This window comes from Bos grunniens, chromosome 19 (assembly GCF_055505025.1).
Source record: "Bos grunniens cultivar Pamir isolate PY7600 chromosome 19, Bosgru_T2T1.0, whole genome shotgun sequence".
NCBI classification, from domain to species: domain Eukaryota; kingdom Metazoa; phylum Chordata; class Mammalia; order Artiodactyla; family Bovidae; genus Bos; species Bos grunniens.
Genome location: NC_141183.1, coordinates 44,105,897 through 44,127,825, shown reverse-complemented (window position 1 = coordinate 44,127,825; position 21,929 = coordinate 44,105,897). Strand labels below are relative to the sequence as shown.

Here is a 21,929-nt window from a genome sequence, read left to right as displayed (position 1 = left end):
TAATATATATAAAAATGAAAACAGAACTTTATTGAGATACGATTCAGGTAAATCCACAGACCCTAGGCTGCTGGATGAGTTTTTATGTTGTAAACAGCTGTGTGGGCCACCACTGAGGTCAAGCTCTAGGACACTTCCGGCACCCAGATGACTCTTTAGGGTCCTTCTTAGTTGGTGCCCTCCACAGGTCATCACTATTCCGACGGATGTTGGGTGTTATGTAATCAGAATGCTCCTAGCCAGTGCTCATTTGTTTCTGGCTCCTGTGCTCATCTGTGAGTTTCACTGATGCACTTGCTTGCATCTTCAGTCCCTTTTTGTTGCTGAGGGCAGCCCGCTGTAGGGCCTCTCTGTGCCTCAGACCATTAAGAATCTGTCTGCAATGCAGGAGACCTGGGTTCAATCCCTGGGTTGGGAAGATCCCCTGGAGAAGGGAATGGCAACCCACTCTGGTATTCTTCCCTGGAGAATTCCATGGACAGAGGGGCCTGGTGGGCTACAGACCATGGGGTCACAAATGCAGTGGGCAACACTTCTGCTTTCAGTCCACTGAAGGCATATCACCATTCAATTTTCCTTTCTACTGCTGGTGAACAGTTTGTTATTTCCAGTAAGGGGCTATGATAAGTGAAGCTGTTATGCACACATGTGTATGTTCTCACCTATCTCAAATAAATATCTAGGAGCAGAAGAGCCAGGACACGGGAGCGGTAGAAGGTTGACTTTATTATGATCCACCAACAGGTTTCCAATGCTGCTGTATTTTACCCCAACCTGCAGTGAATGAGAGTTCCAGTTGCTCCATATCCCAGTCAATGAGAAAACAGTCCCCTTACCCCCTGATGTTGAAGAGAATTACTAAGAATTTTCCCTTCTTTTTCTCCTTTCTGTTCCAACTGTGCCATCTGCCCCTGCCCCTTAAATTTGGTAAGTTTCAGTTGATCCAGGAATCTAGTGAGGACAGAGAGGGGAGAGAGAAGGCATATGGCCTCAGTCTATGGAAACATCTCAAAGAAGTCCATCTTTGCAAATTCTGAAGCACAAGAAGGGAGCAGCCCTGGAGCACCTGCTCTCCACTCGGCTCCAGTAGGACCCTCAGTTGTTCGTCCAGCCTGGACCCTCGGGCCCTGTCTCTGCCACATGGTGTGGGGACCCTCTTGACCTCAGATAGGACTACTGTTGCTATGTCTTTCCTCTGCATCTCCATCCGAGATCCAGTTGATCCTGAGTCTGTTTCAGTCAATCATTTCCCTTAACAATGTGGTGGAGCCAATTAAAGACAGCTTATTCAATATACTGCCCTGGTATCCACGTCAGTTGGAATGTCTGGGACTTATCCGCTCCCCATTCCAAAGCCCAAAATCAAAGGAGAGAGAAGAGAGAAATTGGTAGAGAAAAGGGTCAGAAGCTCCTGGGGCATCATTATACACAATGCTAAGGTAACCTTGGGCTTTCCTGGTAGCTCAGCTGGTAAAGAATCTGCCTGCAATGCAGGAGACTCCGGTTCAAGTCCTGAGTTGGGAAGATCCCCTGGAGAAGGGGTAGGCTACCCACTCCAGTATTCTTGGACTTCTCTGATGGCTCAGACGTCTCTGCCTGCATTGCAGAAGACCTGGGTTTGATCCCTGGGTTGGGGAGATCCCCTGGAGAAGGGAAAGGCTACCCACTCTAGTATTCTGGCCTGAACAATTCCATAGACAGAGGAGCCTGGCAGGCTACAGTCCATGGAGCTGCAAAAAGTTGGACACGACTGAGCAACTTTCACTTCACTTCGCTTCAAGGTAAACTTCAATGTGAGGTTTTATATTTGCAAGACATTTCTTTCTACGTGATTATGTTTTTCTTTTCTTTTTTTTCCATGCCAGGCAGCATATAGACTCTTAGGTCCCTTACCAGGGATCAAACCCATGCTCCCTGCAGTGGAAGTGCAGAGTCCTAACCATGGGACCACCAGGGAAGTCCCAACATGATAATGTTTTTATATTAGGGATATAATTTTAAAGGGGAGGATACCTTTTCCAGACCCTACTGATGCTTTTGAACTGTGGTGCTAGAGAAGACTCTTAAAAGTACCTTGGACTGCAAGGAAATCAAACCAGTCAATCCCAAAGGAAATGAACCCTGAATATACATTGGAAGGACTGATGTTGAAGATGAAGCTCCAATACTTTGGCTACCTGATGCAAAGGGCCAACTCATTGGAAAAGACCGTGATGCTGGGAAAGATTGAGGGCAGGAGGAAAAGGGGGTTACAGGATGAGATGGTTGGGTGGCATCACGGACTCAATGAACATGAGCTTGAGCAAGCTCCAGGAGATGGTGAAGGACAGGGAAGCCTGGTGTGCTGCAGTCCATGGAGTCACAAAGAGTCAGACACGACTGAGCAACCGAACACCACCACCACCGAGTGGCCTCAGATGGCTCAGCTGCCTCTGATGAGCTGTGTGACCCTTAGACTCTCTGAGCCTCTGTTACTCGGCCTGGAAAAACAGTTATAGTCAGGCCTTCCCAGTACCACCGCCACCCCATGCACAGGCAGCCCCCATCTGCATGGGCCGTGCCAAGCAGTCCCACTGTTGTCTGGACATTCATGACACAACCACAACATCGGGGCGTGTCTCCGAGAAGCTCGCTGTGGTGTGCATGCGGTGAGGATCTCTGAGCCTACAGGAACTTCTGGGACCTGTTCTGACTCGGGGCGGAGCACAGGAGAGAGGAGAGAGAGCACTGGAGGAGCTTTCGCTTCTATCCCCTGCTGTTTGTCTCCACCTATTTCCTCTTGCCCTGGGCTCCTCCCCATTGAATAACTGCCAGATTGCTTAGGTTTCTATTTCTTCATTAAGCCAGCGGGAGAAGTGGCAGTGGCTACAGAGGCGGTGGAGAAATGGCCTTCGGTGGTGCCCAGGCTTCCTACATAAACCCAGTGAGTTCCCGGGGCTAGGGGTGGCCTCAGCTGGGGGAGGGGAGGGACAGGTGTCACAGCTCCTGCAGGTAACAGGAGCTCTTGCAGGGGATAGGGGGCGGGGGGCATCCAAATGAGAACAAAAGAAAGGCAGACACACCAGCTCCTGACAGAATTTCTGCTCCGAGCTCGTCTCGTCCCCCTAGCACCACGCAGGGCTGCAGCGGATGAGCATCACGAGGATTCCGTAAGCAAAGGTTTACTGAACTTTCTCTGGCTGCCACTCCTGCTCTAAATGCTCAGTGGGGGAAGAAGGGCCCACATCATAACTAGAAAAGAGATTATTAATCATTTTCTTTTGCCCGAAGGGAGAGGTACACAGGGCTTCTGGGGAGGCTAACAACCCAGCGTGGAAGCGAAATGCACTTACCTTGAAGATGACCTCCCTGGGTTCAGCCATGTACTAGCTGGGTGACCACAAGCATCCCAGGTGGCTCAGATGCGGACCCCCATCCCTGGGTGAGGAGGATCTCTTGTAGGAGGAAATGCAGGAAACGCAATGCATTCCAGCATTCTTGCCTGGAAAGTCCCATGGACAGAGGAGCCTGGCGGGCTACATTCCAAAGGGACATGACTAAACAGCTGGACACAACTAAACCACTGAGCAGGCATGCACACGCAACCTCCAGCAAGTTGCTTTATGTCTCTGGGCCTCAATTTTTGCATCTGTACAATGGGGATAATCTTCAAGTCACTGCCTAGGGCTGGGGGAAGAATTAAGCGAGGTAGTACACTGAGAGAGCCTGAAAGGTGTCTGGCTCACTGTGGAAGCGTTTAGAATTAATAGGAGTCTGGGGGTGGCAGGGAAGGCCTCCTGAGGAGGTGTCTGCTCCCTGACGGGGGAGAGAGTAAGGCAGGGCAGGTCAAGGCTATCTGAGAAGGACCCTCTGGGGAGTTATGGGGGAGAGGGGCCCTGAGGGGTGCAAGGGCTGCGTCTTGTGCCCTTTGCCTCTTGTGTGGAGGCCCATTGCGGGTGGTGTTTAAACCCTGTGAACCTTATCAGCCCCAGGTCATAAATAGAAAACAGGTTCAGACAGGTGGAAGTCACTTGTCAAATGTCCCCGGATGGTAAGTGACCGAGGAAGCAAGTGCCCATGGAGAGAGCCCTGGGTGAGCAGGAAGCAGGCATGTGGCAGGCCGGGTCTCAGGAGATCTCCATGCTCTCTGTGTCTTGGGCCTGGTCCTTCAGTAGGAGCCTCTCCCGACCTCAGCTTCCTGACAGGCTGGGCAGGTGGAGTCCTTCCTGGGGAAGCATGGGGGGACAGCAGGTACTGGGGACTGCTGGACTCCACACTCAAGCCCACCTCCCCGGGGGCCCCGCTGGGCCTGCTTGCTCCAGGCAGTGTCCAGTGCCCCTCAGCCCACTTTGAGGGGTTCCTGTTGGGGCTGGAGGAAGCTGGGCCCCCCCCCAGTGGCTGCTTCCACGGTGACCTTAGGGTCAGGATGTGACACCTAGGTTTCCTTCTCCCTCAGAGGGGGGACCCGGAGCCCCTTCCGGGCCCTGACATTTTATTATTCTGAAGACACATTTTTCCTTTCTAATCCTTGGATTCAAAAGCCATTAGTACTTGGATTCTAATTTGAAATTAGAAGGAAATTCCTTCTACTGACAGCAAGGCCTCAAAGTCTGGACGAGAAAGAGGCTGGTGCAGCCCCCCAGGGACCGGCAGCACTGTCCACCCCACGTGGCCACCCGCCCCCAGGCCACCCAGGGACCTCTAGTATCCGGGACCTCACTTCCTCCCAAGTGCAACATGAGGGTCACCCGCCCGGCCATTCGGCTGAGTCAGTGCCTCTAGGAAATGCCTCAGGAGCACCCCTATTACTCGCCAATGCCCCGCTCTGGTCTCATCTGGCCCAGCCCCCAGAGGGCCAGAGGGCAGCAGCCATCAGAGTCAGGACAGGACTCGCTGTTCAGTCCAACAGGATCAGGGCTTCACCGTGAGAAGCGGCCTGGGTCGGGGATAAAAGCATGGGTGTTGGGATTCAAACCTGTCTCTATCACTGCCCAGCTGTGTGACTTCAGGAAAGTTGGACAACCTTCTTGTTCCTGTTTCCTCATCTGTAAACATGTCACCAATAATGACCTATGTGGTTTAGAGGAAAGGGGATAATGAGATAACAAAGACACGGAAGGGAGGCCACCAAAGGGTAGCAGTGCTGCCCCCTGTGGGTGAGCCCCCTAGCCAGGTATGGCTGGGTGGCCTCTGTGACACTGGGTCTCCAGAAGGGGACTGCCCACCCCTGGCCTGTAGGGCCTGGTTCCTCTTTCTGGAAGGATATGAAGAGGAGGGAAAGATCCTCAGTCTCCAGGCATGGCCAAGAGCTGAGACCTAGTTCGATCCCAGCAAAAGGATTAGGTCATCCTGCTGTAGACAGCTACCCTTGTCAAGTCTTTCCAGCCAAGGGCTTTCCACTTAGCCTTTCACCTAATCCTCTCAAGGACACTGCCAGGCTGGCCTCACTAGTGTCTCACCGTTCTGAGGAGGGAACTGGGGTGCAGACAGGTCATGCAACATCAGAGCTGCCAGCCCGGGGAGTTGGGAGGCGAGTCCATGCTGTGGGACCATAAATCCAACATAAAAATCCTTCCTCCGAGTCCTCTAGGTGCTGCTGTTTCTTGCTAAGATCACAGACACACAACACACACATGCACAGAGGGGTCCTTGGCCAGCCAGGCTGAAAGCGATACAAGTTTATTCTGTTACAGTTCTGAGGTCAAAATCTAAAGTCAAAGTGTCAGCAAGGCGGTTCTCTTCTGGAGGCTTCGGGGAGAATGCTCCCTTGACTTTCCCAGTTTCCCGAGGCTGCTCGCTTGCCTTGGCTTGTGGCCCCTTCCTCCTTCTTTAAAGCTAGCAGTTTCTCGCTTCTGTTGTCACATCTACTACTGACCCTCCTCTTCGGCCTCCCTCTTTGAGGACCCTGTGACTACACTGGGCCCATGCAGATAATCTGCAATAACCTATCTCAAGATCCTTAACCTAATCACATCTGCAAAACTCCCTTTGCTGTATAAAGTAGTATATTCACAACTTCCAGGAATTATCATGTAGACATTTTTGGTAGGGCAGAGGGGAGAGTGGTAATTATTCAGTCCACCCAACCCTCCTTGGAGTCAACCAATATTAATGGTTTGTTTGAATCATTCCAGAAATGTTTTTACATAATGCTTTATTTATAATTAGTAAATATATGTATATAGCCTCCCCCACCCATTTTTAAAATAATCCATGTGGCATCACTCCATATCAATTCTCAAAGAGTTCCCTTCTTCCTCTTCTTTTATCAAGTCTCCATTAAGTCCATTGTATGGAAATACCAAATTAATTTCACTGTTTTCTTCCTGGTGGACTTTTGGACTTGCTTCTGATTCTTTATAATTATAATGCAACTATAATAATCTTGTCTTTAGGACTATACTCAATTTGAAATAATCTTGTGTTTCAGAATTTGAGGATGTCATTTAAGACATTAAAATCTCACAAAGCTTTTTGGGGGAATCATTTCCTAAGATTCTTTACTGTCTGAGCCACGGCTTCCTTGGTGGCTCAGAAGTTAAAGAATCTCCCTGCCATGCAGGAGACTTAGGTTCAACCCCTGTGTCGGAAAGATCCCGTGGAGAAGGGAATGGCAACCCACTCCAGTATTCTTGCCTGGAAAATCCTGCGGACAGAGGAGCCTGGCACCTATAGTCCATGGGGTCGCAAAAAGTTGGACATGACTGAGCAACTAACACACACACACACACACACACACACACACACACACACACACACACATTTCCTAAGATTAACTGTACTGCCCGCCCCCCTGGCCCACACAGGGCTTCCTCCATCCCGCCTTCCTTCTGTGCCCTGAGGACTTCATCCCATCACACTTTCAGTTCTTTATACCTTCATGTGAATATGCTTGAGGGAGGCGCCCATGCTGCCAGAAGGATATATTTTAAGCCTTGTCTTTCATGATGGTATGAAAGGCTCTTAAGAGGCTTCAACAAACAAATAAGGGGATTCTTCTTCGGGAAAGTCCACCATGCTGGTCAGCCTCACTGTGTCAGGCTGATTCGACTCCAAAATCACTGACATGGACAGACAACAGAAAGAACTCAGAGGTGCAGAGACACTGTGATTTGCTTAAGGTCACCAAAGTATTTATGGCTGAGTTCAGACCTGACCGGGGGGGCCACAAAAGACACCTCTGCCCAAGGTGCATGGAGAGCACAGTCTGTCTGAATGGATCCTGGCGTCACTGGTTATCTCCCAGGGCCAGCTGTGCACACCGGGCTCGGAGGGGCTTCCCTGGACTCTGAGTGGTTGCACGGTTCAAGGACACAGGGTAGGACTGAACTGGGCTTGTGGGTGCTTTTTGTTTGGTCTTCACAGTGTTTACTTTAATTTGCTGCCAAAGAAAATATATAATGTGGAGAGAACAGTATCATAAACAACACACACCCATCCCTCAGTTTCAACTCTTGACCTATCTGCTTCACTTCTATCCAACCCTCCTTCCCTTTCCACCCCTGGATTATTTTGCAGCAAATCTAGATATATCAGCTCATTGCAAACATTCATTATGTGTCTCTATCACAAAGAAACTCTTCTACAATCCTTTTTAAAGGATTTTTGCCCCAGAAAGTAGAAAGCTTTACAGAGGAAAAAAAAAATCCAGATTTCTGTCTTCTCCTAGTAAGATGGAAGCTCTGTCCACACTGGACTGGAAGGTAATCACAGGTTACAGCTGAGTGGACACTGCTCTTTAGATAAGGAAGATGATGCCTACTTTGCTGCAGTCCCCAGCACTCCCTACTGTCCCCTACCTGGCCAGCTCAAATATGTAAATCACTTGCCTCATTTCTGGCAGCACTGCATGTGTGTGTGTGTATGAGAGTTTTTTCCTTCTTTTTTTTTTTTAAAAATTTTCTATATTTTTATTTTCTATTGGAGTATAGTTGATTAACAATGCTATGTTAGCTTCAGGTGTACAGCAAAGTAATTCGTTATACACATATATGTATCTATTCTTTTCCAAATTCTTTTCCCACGTAGGTTGCTCCATATCATTGAGCAGAGTTACCTGTGCCATACTGTAGGTCTTTGTTGATTATCCATTTTATATAAGCATTTAATTTTTGTAGGGAATTGACTTAAAGGAGAAGGTAGACAAGACTTCAACAGCTTGAAAAATGTGAAAATTGACTAGGAGATAGTACAGTGTGTAAGGCAGTTTGTATAACACCATCAGGCATTTGGAAGGAAGCTTCGAAAGTTGAGATGTAACTAATTTAGGAATTTTGCTCAGAGACCAAGATGGAAGCAGTGGTGGGGGTTGGGGGTGGTAGAGAGACAGCCTATTACACGATGGAATCTTCCACAGACTTTCTCATTCAATCATGAATCTCACCCCAAAAGTAGGGTTTATCCCTATTTCACAAATGAGGAAACTGAGGCAAAGAGAAGTTACGTAAGCTTCCCAAGGCCATTCAGGTAACGAGCAGCAGAATCAGGATTCAAACCTGGAGAATGCCTGGCTCTAAAATGAAGCCTCTTCACCAGAACCACGGATCCTTTATCTATTTATTTGTTTTATTAAAATCTTTTTATGTCTGCAGTAGGTTGTGTGCAGGCTTTCTCTAGTGTGGAGAGAAGGAAGCAGGAGACACTGACCACCATCTCCTCCCCACAGGTTGTCCCCTTCACTGGGATGATCCAAGGGGGTCTCCAGGATGGACACAAGATCACCATCATTGGGGCCGTTCTTCCCTCAGGCGGGAACAGGTACCGGGAATTGTCTCTCTCAGCCTCGCCCTGAGTGAACCACAGTGCTGTCAGCTCAGGAGGGTCCACTCAGCATCCTCCAAGTGTCCGCACCTGGCTCCGGGGATGGGAAGGGCCCAGCCCTGCCAACAATACATGAGACCCCGGCCACTTGCTTGTAGCATCCAGGGCACCATTAAGCAGACTCCCCAGAGACAGGGGGGATGGACGCTCACAGTCTAGGGAGGGAAGCAGGCCAGCCCAGAGCAGAGTTCTGGGACTGAACCTCGTACACAGTGACCCAGAGCTGCAGACATGTCAACTCCCTCCATTTCCTGCAGGCACCTGCATCTGCTTCAGAAACCTCATGTGGGCTGACATGGAAATATCTAAACTTGCCCTCAAAGTCGCGGTTTGGTGTCTTTCAGTTTCAAGGTCTTTGCTGCTAAAGTCAATTCAAAGAATAAATATCTCGGCTCTGTTTCCCATCCCCCTCCTTCCCGAGGTGGGCTGTCTGTGAACACAGAAGAGCTTGCACATATTCTCAGAGGCGGGAGGGTCATCAGTGGCTCAAGCAGCCCTGACTGACCCCTGCCGAGGGCCGGGTGACCCAGAGGCCTGCAACATGTGCCTGTGCGGGTGGCGTCCAGGTGGGCTGCACCCTGAGGTCCACAGTGTACACCGAGGCCCCTCTGGACACGTGAGTTCCCTCAGAAGCCTCTAGATGACTTCCTCTGCCACTGCCTCCCCTGCCAGGTGACATAGGCACACTGACCATGGGACTCTGAGAGCCCTGCGTGCCCCCAGGGGACTCGGAGGGAGGTGAGGCACCTGGTTTCCCAGAAACCGTCCCAGCAGGGGAATCGGGACCCTTGTCTCTGAACTCCCATCCCTCCTCTCTCCCCATCCCTGTGCCGACCCTTCCTCCCAACACAGGAGGGCTTTCTACTCCACTCTGTCTAACAGACCTGTCTCTACCTCCGATCGTCCCCCTTCTGATGGGAGCTGCTGTTCTCTCCTTCCCTGGGGCAGAATTTTCAAAGGAACACAGCCATGAAGCTGGAGGACGGCAAAGGGAAGATTACACCCCGATATTTCAGAAACACTATTCTTCACTTTAAGAGGAACAGGGACTTTGATTTTCTCACTCTAGAATCACTTGGAACATCCTTTCCTTTTGGTGCTCCCGGAGGGAGCATCTAGGGCTCAGGTCCCGGCCAGTTCTGTTGGTCTTGCTGGCTGAGAGCTCACCAAGCACCTTAGTGTTGAGGACAACACCCCAAACTCACCCTCGCAACTGATAAAGCAATGGGTTCTCAGGCTTTCCCTGGAAGGTGTGTGGGCACCCCTCCACACTTCCACTGCAGCGGGCAAGGGTGCCATCCTTAGTTGAGGAGCTAAGATCCTGCAGGCCATGCTGCACAGTCCAAACAAAGAAAAAACCAAAACTTGGCCCTGCAGAGAGAATGTCCGCTGAGGGCCGCCCGTGGGTGTGCTGCAGCGCCGGGCTCTGTGGGGCTGGCACGGGAACGAGGCGTGCTCTCGGGCTGCTGCGTGTTGGTTGGGGAGACCAGAGTAACTCTGAGAAGCAGGCTGTGAACCGCACTGGTTCTGAGTTCAGGCAAGGTGGTGGGACAGAATTCTTGCTGGAGAACCTCAGATCAGAACTTGGTTTGGGGACATGCAGGAGTTCCATCTGGGAAAAGTCAGAACAAACATTGATTGCACCCCCTTCATGAGCCAGGCCCCTTGGAAGCTCCTTTTCTTTTTAGCCCTCACCTTAGAGTCATGGCTGTACCCAGAGGAGGTTGGGAAGGTGAGGAGAGATGGGAACAAAGAATCACTTACTTGGCATCCTCGGGCCGCCTCGATCATCATCCCTGAAGGAAGGCAATCACCCCCTTTCCTGGGTGGGGCAGCTTGAATAGCGTGGTCTTGGTCATCGCAAACAACAAACAGGGCAGAGCTGGGCTCGGGGTCCAGGCCTGCTGACCTCACTGGGGGCAGGTGGACACACGACGGCCTCCATGCCCGGAGAGCTAGGGTTTATTCTACATCTCCCCTTTAGACACCGTCTCTGTAGGGGTCCCACCAGTTCTTTCCACTTGTCCTCTTCTGTCCCAACTTAGTGGACGTGGGCAGGCCTCGGCGACCACTTGGTCCAAAAGGCTCTCCCTTCCAGGCACGTTTTTTGAGTTCCAACTTGGATACAAATTTCTTTACCCAGAGAAATTCACACTGTAAGGGCAAAATGTGGTAACTGAACAAAAGCACATTAGTGCAAATTAGGTGAACAAAACAGACAGCAGCAGAGTAGGGATGGGCATCAACCAGCCATGCAGGCTGTGTGCGGGTTCCCAGACGGATGTCAATGAAAAGTGTGAGGACTTCCTGCTCCCACCCTTGGGAGTAAACCAGGACACCAAGCACCGCCTGATTTCCCCCCATCTAGGTTTGCTGTGAACCTTCAGACCGGCTATAACGACAGTGACATTGCCTTCCACTTCAATCCTCGGTTTGAAGAGGGTGGGTATGTGGTCTGCAACACGAAGCAGAGAGGAAGCTGGGGGACGGAGGAGAGGAAGATGCATATGCCCTTCCAGAGGGGGTGTTCATTTGAGCTCTGCTTCCAGGTTCAGAGCTCAGAGTTCAGGGTGAGTTGGAACTCTCCTCTCGTCCCTTCAGCTGCCTGTCCCCCTGTCTCGATCAGGCGCCATGTATGGTCTTAAAATAGTCACGTGAACAACACCTTTGTACAGAGAAGAGGATCATTTCCTTGTAAGGCTGCAGTCCCCTTACACCTTCCCTTGCATTTTACAAGTGTAGTTGCTTCTTTTACTCCAGAAATAAGCACTAGAGGTCACCATGGGGCTTTTTGGCTTCCTGGTGTCTCTACAGTCCAAGTTATTTCCATTTCTCTGTTGTACCCCTTCTTCCACTCCAGGTCTCTGGGAACATTTCTTTTTCCTGTTACCTTGTTGGTGCCTTTATCCAGGTGTAATTAAGGACTTGGTTTTACTTAGCAGCAGCAGCAGGACATTGCACATTGGTTTGGCAAGCAGAGCAGTGTCTCTGGGCTTGGGAAGAAGGAGGGGGCGGAGTGAGTCCACCTGTGTCTGTGCTTCTCTTTGTGAACACGAATGTTGTCACACCCTTGTCATATAACCTGACGTCACCTCTGCTCCCCACCAACATTTGTATGTATATTTCAACATGCATATTTCAGTAATACCCCAGGTGAGCTATGCTTAGAAAGACAAACTACTGCAATAAACAAACAACCAAAAGAATGAAAAAGCAACGACTAGAGCCAGACAGAGATAGTGTCTGGATGCCCTTTGGGTCCCAAGCATGTTCCTGTGACTGGCACATCTCTGAAGGCTGATGCCCGGATCTACAGGGAATAAATGTGAAAACTAGATGCAGGTCTAAACTTCTAGAAGCAGGGGTCCCGGAGGCCCAGGTGTGCTCCCGCCTGGCTGGGGTCCCCCTCCCTGGCATGTCACGTCTCTCGGCAGGTGATGGTGAACGGGAACCTCTTCACGCAGTATGCCCACCGTGTGCCCTTCCACCGCATCGACGCCATCAGCATCACGGGTGTCGTGCAGCTGTCCTCCATCAGCTTCCAGGTCAGACTGTCCACCCAGCACTCGTCCCCCAGGGCTGGGAGCGGGGCCCAGTTCCCTGGGCCTGGGCCCTGCTGCATGGACCCAAAGTGCCAGCCAGTCTCCTTTCCACGCCCCCAGCTCCCTTCTTCTCCTCCTCCTCGTGTCGCTGTCTCTGTTTGGGACACCCGCTCAGTCTTCTGGACTCAGATGCCACTCGTCTCTGTTTCTCTCTATCCCCACTCTGCTTAGGAGGCCGTGTGGTGGTAGAAAGAACCCGGGCTTGGGAATCAAACTGAATCCAACTCAAATCCCCAGCTCTGCCATTCTCATTGGTTGGGGGATCTGGGACAAGTGACTTCACCTCTCCCAGCCCCAGTTTCCTCAGCTGTGCAAGGAGCAGGGTCTGCTGCCCCACAGGTCGCTGTGTCAGCTCAGTGAGGTCACAGCCATCGAGGGCACAGAATAGCCTGCTGGGCCACTCCCAGGTCTATTTGATCTTCTCTGCGTTCTGAAATTTTTAACATGTAACCAACATCTAAAAGGTCAGGGGCAGTTTTACAAGATGAAAGAGTTCTGGAGTTGGATGGTGGGGATGGTTGTACAATTATGGAAGTCAACCTAACACCACTGACCCACACGCTTAAAAAGTAGTTAAGATGGTCTTTTCTACGGGACGTGCATTCTGCCACAGTGTAGCAGGGAAAAGGTCAGGTAATAGCACATGGAAATCTGGATTTCGGGTTTTTTGTGTGAAAACTGGGAAGACTGGGGTATGGTGGGCTCACATTCTGCAGGGCCTCAGGCTACTGATTGGGAGCTACTGTCACCACTCTGGTATCTGTGCATGCACCTTGAGATGGGAAAGGCACGCAGCAGGCCCTTAACAAATACTGGGTCCTCTTCTTTGGTCTTCATCTTTCATATTCCTTCCCTCCTTAACTCTCTCCCATGGGGGTGGAGGAGAGAGGAGAGAAAAGTAGAGATGGAGAGAGAGATGGAGGTGGAGAGAGAGACAGAGAGATCAAGGTGCAGGTGGAGAGAGGAAGTGGAAAGAGAGATGGAGAGAGAGACAATGATAGAAAGAGAGATGGAGGTGGAGATGGAGAGATGGAGAAGGAGAGAGAGAGGGAGGTGGAGAGAGATGGAGAGGGATGGAAAGAGAGATGGAAAGAGAGATGAGGTGGAGAGAGATGGAAAGAGAGATGGAGGTGGAGAGAGATCGAGGCAGAGACAGAGATGGAGGTGGAGAGAGATGGATGGAGGTGGAGAGAGACTGAGGAAGAGAGAGAGATGGAGGTGGAGAGAGATCGAGGTAGAGAAAGATGGAGGTGAAGAGAGATGGATGGAGGTGGAGAGAGACCAAAGCAGAGAGAGAGATGGAGGTGGAGAGAGATAGATGGAAGTGGAGAGAGATGGAGGTGGAGAGAGACTGAGGCAGAGAGAGAGATGGAGGTGGAGAGAGATCAAGATAGAGAGAGATGGAGGTGAAGAGAGATGGATGGAGGTGGAGAGAGACCAAAGCAGAGAGAGAGATGGAGGTGGAGAGAGATGGATGGAAGTGGAGAGAGATGGAGGTGGAGAGAGATGGAGGTGGAGAGAGAGACGGAGGTGGAGAGAGATGGATGGAGGTGGAGAGAGATCGAGGTAGACAGAGAGATGGAGGTGGAGAGAGATGGATGGAGGTGGAGAGAGATCGAGGTAGACAGAGAGATGGAGGTGGAGAGAGATGGATGGAGGTGGAGAGAGACCAAGGCAGAGAGAGAGATGGAGGTGGAGAGAGATCGAGGTAGAGAGAGATGGAGGTGGAGAGAGATGGATGGAGGTGGAGAGAGACCGAGGCAGAGAGAGATGGAGGTGGAGAGAGATGGATGGAGGTGGACAGAGATCGAGGCAGAGAGAGAGATGGAGGTGGAGAGAGATGGACAGCGAGATGGAGGTGGAGAGAGCGCTGGCTAGCCTGCTGTCACTCCCTGCAGCCCAGCCTTTCCTCTGTGGGTCCTGCGCATCCCTCACTCCCCCTCCTGTCTGATTCGCTCCTCCCTGCCTGGCCCCTGCTTTCCCACTCTTCCTTGGCTCCATTAACGCTTCTGTTCACCCCATGGCGCATGGGGTTTTGTTTTAACAGAACATCCGTGCAGCTCCCAAGCAGCCCGCCTGCTCCAAGGTGCAGTTCTCCCAGGCTGTCTGTCTCCCACCCAGGCCCAGGGGGCGCAAATCAAATGTGAGTTTAACAGAGGCCTGGGGAGGCTGAGCCATCAGCACGAAGGACACAGTGTCTGAGACACTGGTCTAGTCAGCAGGCTAGTCAAGGTCTCCAGGCCCCGTTATGCCCAAAGGTTCATCCACACCCCCAAGCCCAGAGCTGGGGACCTGGGAGTTGTCCTCAGTTCTTCCTTCCGTCATTATCTCTCCAGGGCACCGGCGCCTCTCCTCCCAAAGCCACTGGCTTGGTCCAGGCCATCCACCCCCTCACCACCCCACCCATGGCCTGGCTCTCCACCCCCACACACCCACCCACCCACCACCACTGTTTGTTCCCACGCACAAATCCAATTGCAACTTCCCCATGTTTTAAAGTCCTAAAGGCCCCCAAGTCCTTCTAGAGAAAGCCCAGATTCCCCAGCAGAATCTGCAGAATCCTCCTCAGGCTTGCCCCAGTCTTCCTCCCGGCCTCACCCATGAAGCTCACGCAGCCTCCACTACTCACGAGGGGCAGTCTTGGGCCACCATGCTTTTGGCAAGTGCCGCCCCTGTGCTGGGCTTGCTCTGCCACTCACCCCCAGCCAACCCTGAATGGCCCTTCGAAGCTCTCCTTAAGTGTGGCTCCTGTGGAGCTCCGTCCCGGATTGGCGGCTCACTGGATGCCCCTGCATCCCTACAGACTCTCAATATTTCTGTGCTACGTCAGTCATCATGTCCTGATATAACTGTGCTTATGTATGTCTCTCCATCACTCCTCTCCCCTGCTTCCCTACACCCACCAGGCCCTCTGTGGGCTCGGATTGTAGCTGGTTCATTCATGTATCCCAGCATTTTCCACAGCGCCTCGCATGCAGTAGGGACTCAGTTAATGAATGTGGAATAGGTTTGCAAGAGGAACAGTCTGCTGGGTGAAGGCAAGGTCTTGGACAGGAAGGGGAGCAGGACCTGCCCTTTCCTCAGCCACTTAAGCAGTGAGGACTGAGGGGAGGGGGGTCTCTCTACCCAGCCCTTCCCATGCCCATCACGGTACAGCCAGGGCACCTGCCTCCTGCCATGTGGACCCAGGATTGGTAGAGCTCCAGGGAGCCTTTGCAGGGCAGCCCGACTCTGGCCCTGGCCTGGGGAGGATGGGGCGTGATGGATACTATCAGAAGAACTGGGTACCATTTTGGATTTTATCTCTTGATATCTGGGTGAGCTTGGGCAAGTTGCCTAATTTTCCTGAGAACTGGTTGCTTCAGCAGCAAAACAGGAGGTAAGGATGCCTCTCTCATTTGTAAAGTCTTGAAGCCAGAGCCTGGCACACAACAAATCTCCAGCCAATGTTAGTGTTCACCTTATGGGTGAATTAGGGCACTGGGAATAATGGTTTTGTCTCAGGGAGCTAAAGGAAGTGAAATGGTCTGCATCAGATATGGCCTCCTCTCCTTTTGAGGGCTTTGCCGGTGGCTCAGATGATAAAGAATCTGCCTGCAATGCAGGAGACTCGGGTTCGATCCCTGGGTCAGGAGGATCTCCTGGAGAAGGGAATGGCAACCCGCTCCAGTATTCTTGCCTGGAGAATCCCATGGAAAGAAGAACCTGGCGAGCTACTGTCCATGGGGTCACAAAGAATCAGACACTACTGAGTGACTAACACTTTCACTTTCCCCTTCTGAAGGAGCCAGTGGGAAAGTTTCCCCTCCTCCACTTCCAACCCCTCCCTGACACTGTTGCATAACCACAGTGTATCCTGAGGGGGATGGGTGAGAATCTGGGCGCCCAGAAGGCTCAGGAAGGCTTGCTCGGCAGCAGGAAGGAGGCATTTCTTACCACAGGTCTTGCCGCCATCTCACCCTCATGCGGCACAAATGTTAACCACTATTTTCGCTTCTCATCCCCTTCAGCCTCCAGGGATCTGGCCAGCCAACTCGGCTCCCATTGTAAGTCTCTTGCTCTATCTTTAGAAGCTTTTCGCTTTGTTTCTTCCTGTGGGTTAAAAGAGAGCTTTCCCAGTGGCTCAGAAGGTAAAGAATCTGCCTGCAAGGCAGGAGACCCGGGTTCAGTCCCTAGGTGGTAGATTAAAGGAGGAAGCAAGCCAAACACTGGGCTTCTCCCATTGGAAGGTAGGGCCACCCAGGCCAGACCCCTGGACCGTCTGCCTGGCTGTGGTGGTAACAGTGGGAGGGTTTTGGGTTGGGGGAAGGGTGGCTAGCCCTGATGAATTGGGAAACAGCCCCAAGGGCCACTGGTTTGCTCAGGCCCCTGTCAGTCTGTGGGCAGCCACAGGACGCCAAGACTCCGCTTCCACTTCTTCCTTCTGCAAAGTGAAGCTATGCTGGAGTGATTCCCCTAAGAAAGACAGGCCACACACCACAAATGCGTATTTGTTCTCAGAAGAAACCTTTGCCCCTATCTCATGCCCGTAAGAGAAGAAATATCTCTACCCACCAATTTGGAGGTACCTTCTGGCTGGTTACAAGCCCAAGATGAAACTCTCCTAAGAGGAGAGAGTTAAGTGTTAAGTGCCACCTCTGGGGGCAGGTGGTGGTCTTCGCACAGGTGAGAGCTGGTTAAAAACGTGGTTTCTTCCTTCCAGGCTCAGACCTTCGTCCACACCATACACAGCGCCCCTGGACAGATGTTCCCTGTAAGTCTGAACACTCTGACCAGCTCACAGCCCCACTACGTGCCCCTTTACCAGAGGCTGAATTCTCTAGGTCCAGGGTCAGGAAGAAAACAATTTAGCAAGGAGGGTGGGGCCATTTGGGGCTGAGGTCTTTCGCTCAGGGGACATGCACACAAAACTCTCCTTAGAGTCAGTAGAGGTTCTGGATCAGGCTGGATTTACCCAGTGGCGCAAGAAATTAATCCCTTAGTGGTCACTCCAGTGTTCTTGCCTGGAGAATCCCAGGGACGGAGGAGCCTGGTAGGCTGCCGTCTATGGGGTCGCACAGAGTCGGACACGACTGAAGCGACTTAGCAGTAGCAGCAGCAGGGGCCAGCAGGAAAACAGGTCCTTCTGTCCCTGGGGTGGCGGGTGGGTGTGACGCGCAGTGCTCCCAGTATCTGGATATGAGACCTTGCATCCAGAAGACGAGTCCCTGGGATGTCTGTCACTGCTGATCAAGGGCGTAGGCTGCTTCTCCGCCTCCGCCTCCGCCTCCTGCCGAGACAAAGCACACAGGAGCCTAGAGTCAATGGGGCTGTCCTTGGAGGGGCTGAGAGGCAGGTGACCATGATGGGATCCAGGAGTACGACAGGAAGGCCCACCAAGGTTGATATGCGGAGGAGGGTGGCTGGGAAAACCCAAGAGCTGAAACCTTTACTACTTCAGTCTTCTATTGGAGCATCCTCTCTAGAACGCGCGGTCTCACAAGAGTTTGCGCATACGTGTGCTTACGCACTCCCGCCCTGACGTTCTCAATCTCATTTCAACAGAATCCCGTGATCCCACCCGCGGTGTATCCCAACCCGGTTTACGTAAGTGGTTTCTCGGGGAGGAGGGGAGGTTTGGTTTGTGCTGTGCAGCGTTGGGGGGAGGGGGAGAGGGCAGCTTTCAAAATTAAAAGCAGTGCCTTAGTAAACTGAAGTTCTGGAAACTTCCAAGTAACTTAGAAGACTTAACAAAAGGAGCTTTCACCTTTAAAATCATCCCTTCACCCTTAGCATATCATACAGCCTCCCCTTCTCAGCCTAAGCATCCTTTGCGTCCAACCAAAGCTCTTTTCCTGAAGGTAAATGTCCATTAATTTGAGGAATGCTGGAAAGGTTTTCTTTGTCGTTTACTGAGCCAAGTAAAGATACCATGGAGTTCTTTCTTGAAGATACAGACACAACAAACTGTGGGCTGACAGTCCAGATGTATAGAAATTGGCACAAAGGTCCCCCTAGGGTGGCGGCTGCTCTGGCTGCTGCTGGCTGACCTGCCCCATCCCCTTCCCACAGCAGCTACCTTTCTTCACCTCCATCCTGGGTGGGCTGTACCCCTCCAAGAGCATCCTGGTGTCGGGCACCATCCTGCCCAGCGCTCAGAGGTAAGCCAGGCCTCCTGGGGAGAAGAGACACCCCAAGGTCATTCTGGCCACCCCTCTGCCTCGGGGCAGAGAGTCCATGGGAGTGGCCCGCCCCCCAGGTTCTACATCAACCTGCGTTCAGGGAGTGACATCGCCTTCCACCTGAACCCCCGCTTCAACGAGAATGCAGTGGTCCGCAACACGCAGATCAACGGCTCCTGGGGGTCTGAGGAGCGAAGCCTGCCACGAGGGATGCCCTTCTTCCGAGGCCAGAGCTTCTCGGTGAGATGTTGCCACCTGGAGCCTGAAGGGGCTCCCAAGGGGCAAATGGAGGAGCGGGTGGAAGGCATCTGGGGGCACGCTGATCGAGACATGAGTTGACGCCTCTAGTGTGAGGCCTGGCCTCAGAAGAAGAGAAACTGTTCACCAAATGACTGCTATTATCTTTTACTGTTACTGTCCTGCATAAGGCAGGGGGCAGGTACTATCGGCTGTTACAGATAAGGAAACTAATTCACAAGTGTAGGTTACTTGCTAAGGTCACACTTGCTAAGGTCCCACAGCCAATCAATGTGGGATGGGACTTGAGAATGAGGTGTCATTCATTCACTCACTCACTCACTCATTCAACAGTCATTTATCAGCTATTTCATCCAGGCCCACTTTGAGCAGAAAGTACCCCAGGGGCTGGGGGGACAGTTATGACGCCAGCAGTCTAGGTCCTGACCCCATGGAGTTTACAACCGAGGTGGGAGGAGGAAGAAAGAAACAATGGACAGATCACCGTGGAATAGCAATGGGTACCACACAGAGAGCAAAGTAGGATAAGGAACAAGTGAGCCCCAGGGTCCTGCGGCCTTAGGAGGGGGCAGATCTCAGAGGAGGCCAGAGTGCATGTGGGACCTCGGTGGTGGGAGGAGCCCAGCTTGCAAGATTTAGGAGTAGCAGAGAGAAGGGTCATGGGCACGGCCTGTCTAGGAAGCAGGGAGGACAGAGAGGTGAGGGGTGGAGGGTGGGAATTCTGGAGGCTGGGATGACACAGAGCTAGATTCTCAACACTGACTATACACTCAGACCACCTGAGAGCTTGAAAAAGAAAAATCAATGCCTGGCCCCACCCCAGGCCCATGAGGGGGTGAGCCTGGGCATCTGTATTTTTTTTGGGGGGGTGCACTGGGTCTTCATTGCCGTGCATGGGCTTTCTCTAGTTGCGGCAAGTCGGGTCTGCTCTCCAGTTGCGATGCATGGGCTTCTCGTTGGCAGTGGCTTCTCTTGTTGCAGCTCGTGGGCTCAGTAGTTCTGGCCCCGGGGCTTAGTTGCTCAGTAACGTGTGGAATCTTCCCAGACCAGGGACCAGACTGGTGTCCCCTGCATTGGCAGGCGGATTCTTAACCTCTGGACCACCAGGGAAGCCCCATCTGTGCTTTGAAATATGCCCTGATACTCCTCTCCCAGAGTTGAAAATGACCAATAGAGGGCTTGGGGGCCAGCGAAGGGATTTGGATTTTAGTACCAGGTGTTGGTGTGTTTCAAGCCAGAGAGCGGTACACTTTGATGGCTGTGTGACCTTAAGCAAGTGGCTTAACTGCTCTGTGCTTCCATTTCCTCATCTAAAATATGGGGCTACAAGTAATACCAATCTCGTGGAGAAGCAAGAAGGAAATGAGATCGTGTCCGTGACATGCTTAGGACAGTGCCTGGCGTGCAGGGACTATTCTGTTGGTGTCAGTGTGCAGCGGGCACGATGATAGTCTAACAGAAGTGCTCCCGGTGCCTCTGGAGGGTGTCGGGAAGGAAAAGACAAGTTAAGGGGCTGCTGCAGCAGGAACACGAGCACTGACCACGCCTGTGTGCCGGGTCCTAGGGATATGGATGACATAGGCCAGGCCTAAGGGGGCATCTGACTTGACTCGATGGGGGTCAGGAGGTGGGGAGTTTCCCCAATAGCTCAGCAAGTAAAGCATCTGCCTGCCAATGCAGGAGACATAAGAGACATGGGTTCCATCCCTGGGTTGGGAAGATTCCCCTGGAGAAGGAAATGGCAACCCACTCCAGTAGTCTTGCCTGGAGAATCCCATGGACTGAGGAGCCTGGCGGGCTAAAGTCCAAAGGATCGTAAAGAATGGGACACGACTGAGCGACTGTGAATGCACAGGAGGTGTGGGAAGGCTGGTTGGAGGAAGGAGGGTGAATCCTGAAGAGGGGTTAGCAGTGATCCATGTGGACAAGGTGTGCAGGGTGGGGAGCGATGACGTTCTGGGTTGGGGTGCGAGGCGGGGAACAGAATACGGAAAAGGTGCTGGGAAGGAGCGCACGAGGCGGGTTTGGGCACAAGGGAATCCTTCGGTGTGGCTCAAGTGCAGGTCTGGGTCTTGCTTGACTGAAGTTTGGGGAAGTTGGGAAGGAGGGAGGGAGACGAGCCTGCCTTCCGCTTGAGGACAGCCCAGGTGGGGTGCGAATATCGGGGGTCTGTCTGTCCAGGTGTGGATCATGTGTGAAGGGCACTGCTTCAAGGTGGCCGTGGACAGTCAGCACCTGTTTGAATACCACCACCGCCTGAAGAACCTGCCCGCCATCAACAACCTGGAGGTGGGGGGCGACATCCAGCTGACCCACGTGCAGACATAGACCGGCCCTGCCCTGTGCTGCTGTCTGGATCTGCTCACCACCCACATCTTCCCTGCCTCAGCCCCAGCCCCAGCCCTTCCCAGGCCGCCCAGCATCTGGGGGCTTTGCTGGAGAGATCACGACCTTGGCTGGCTCTGCTCCTGGCTGCAGCCAGCGCAGAGCGGAGAGGGCAGCTGGCCAGGACCGGGCAGCACCCAGAGCCTACAGAAGATGGGTGGTCCACAGGCAGAAGGCCCTGTTCAGTTCCTGTGGCAGAAAGGGAGGGTCCTGGCCTTCCCAGGCTCCAGGCCTGCAGCCCCACCTGCCTCGAAACCACATTCCCATCCCCCATTCAAGTTCACCTAGTCCAAGTGCCAGCTGTCACTCCTCATGGGAAGCGGCATCCTCGACCCCTCCCCTTTCTCCAACCTTGACCCTCTCCCCGCTCTGTTAAGTCTACCCTGCTGACACCCCTCTGGCCCCCACTAATGAACCGGAACTGTCTCGGCAGGGGGCTGTCCCTTTTCCCAGTGTCCTTCGAATAAAGAAAGAAAGAAAAAGACTTGTTGGTTTTATTAAATGAATCTTGAGACGTTTTGTTGTCTCCGGAATTGAGAAGATCCTGGCTGAGGGAAGGGGAAGGAGAGATCATTGGTTCACTTTGATCAGGGGGCTTCCTGACATTGCACCCTGCTCCCCGCGGGTCCCCCACTAACCCCACAAGGGTGTGGGAGAAAGCTCAGACCCCCTCTGGACGGGAATCTTTGCTGGAACCTTGGTGACAGAGGTGAACCCCAGAAAA

At 52.4% G+C, this 21,929-nt stretch overlaps 1 protein-coding gene across 8 annotated transcripts; it reads left to right on the top strand.

Annotated features, from left to right (window-relative positions):
* Window positions 1-2,845: 2,845 nt before the first annotated feature.
* On the top strand, window positions 2,846-21,689 carry LGALS9 (galectin 9). 8 transcript variants are annotated; one of them, XM_086360174.1, is made up of 11 exons: window positions 2,846-2,923; window positions 8,645-8,736; window positions 11,168-11,369; window positions 12,234-12,344; window positions 14,449-14,544; window positions 16,412-16,447; window positions 17,104-17,154; window positions 17,946-17,987; window positions 18,453-18,541; window positions 18,728-18,802; window positions 21,002-21,689. In XM_086360174.1, the coding sequence occupies exons 1-11, from the start codon at window positions 2,885-2,887 to the stop codon at window positions 21,078-21,080; spliced, it is 912 nt and encodes a 303-aa protein (XP_086216300.1). In that variant the 5' UTR covers window positions 2,846-2,884; the 3' UTR covers window positions 21,081-21,689. The 8 variants fall into 8 exon arrangements, with proteins under 8 accessions (XP_086216300.1, XP_086216293.1, XP_086216296.1 ...); XM_086360167.1 differs by having other exon boundaries at window positions 18,640-18,802; XM_086360170.1 differs by lacking the exon at window positions 8,645-8,736 and having other exon boundaries at window positions 18,640-18,802.
* The last annotated feature ends 240 nt before the right edge of the window (window positions 21,690-21,929 follow it).

What these genes read in the sequence shown, in the direction of transcription:
- LGALS9 (XM_086360167.1), top strand. Translation starts at nt 2,885, where the DNA reads ATGGCCTTCGGTGGTGCCCAGGCTTCCTACATAAACCCA. An exon ending in TTCAGAGCTCAGAGTTCAGG is followed by an intron (nt 11,370 to 12,233) that starts GTGAGTTGGAAC and finishes GTCTCTCGGCAG; the next exon opens with GTGATGGTGAACGGGAACCT. An exon ending in CAGCCAACTCGGCTCCCATT is followed by an intron (nt 16,448 to 17,103) that starts GTAAGTCTCTTG and finishes TCTTCCTTCCAG; the next exon opens with GCTCAGACCTTCGTCCACAC.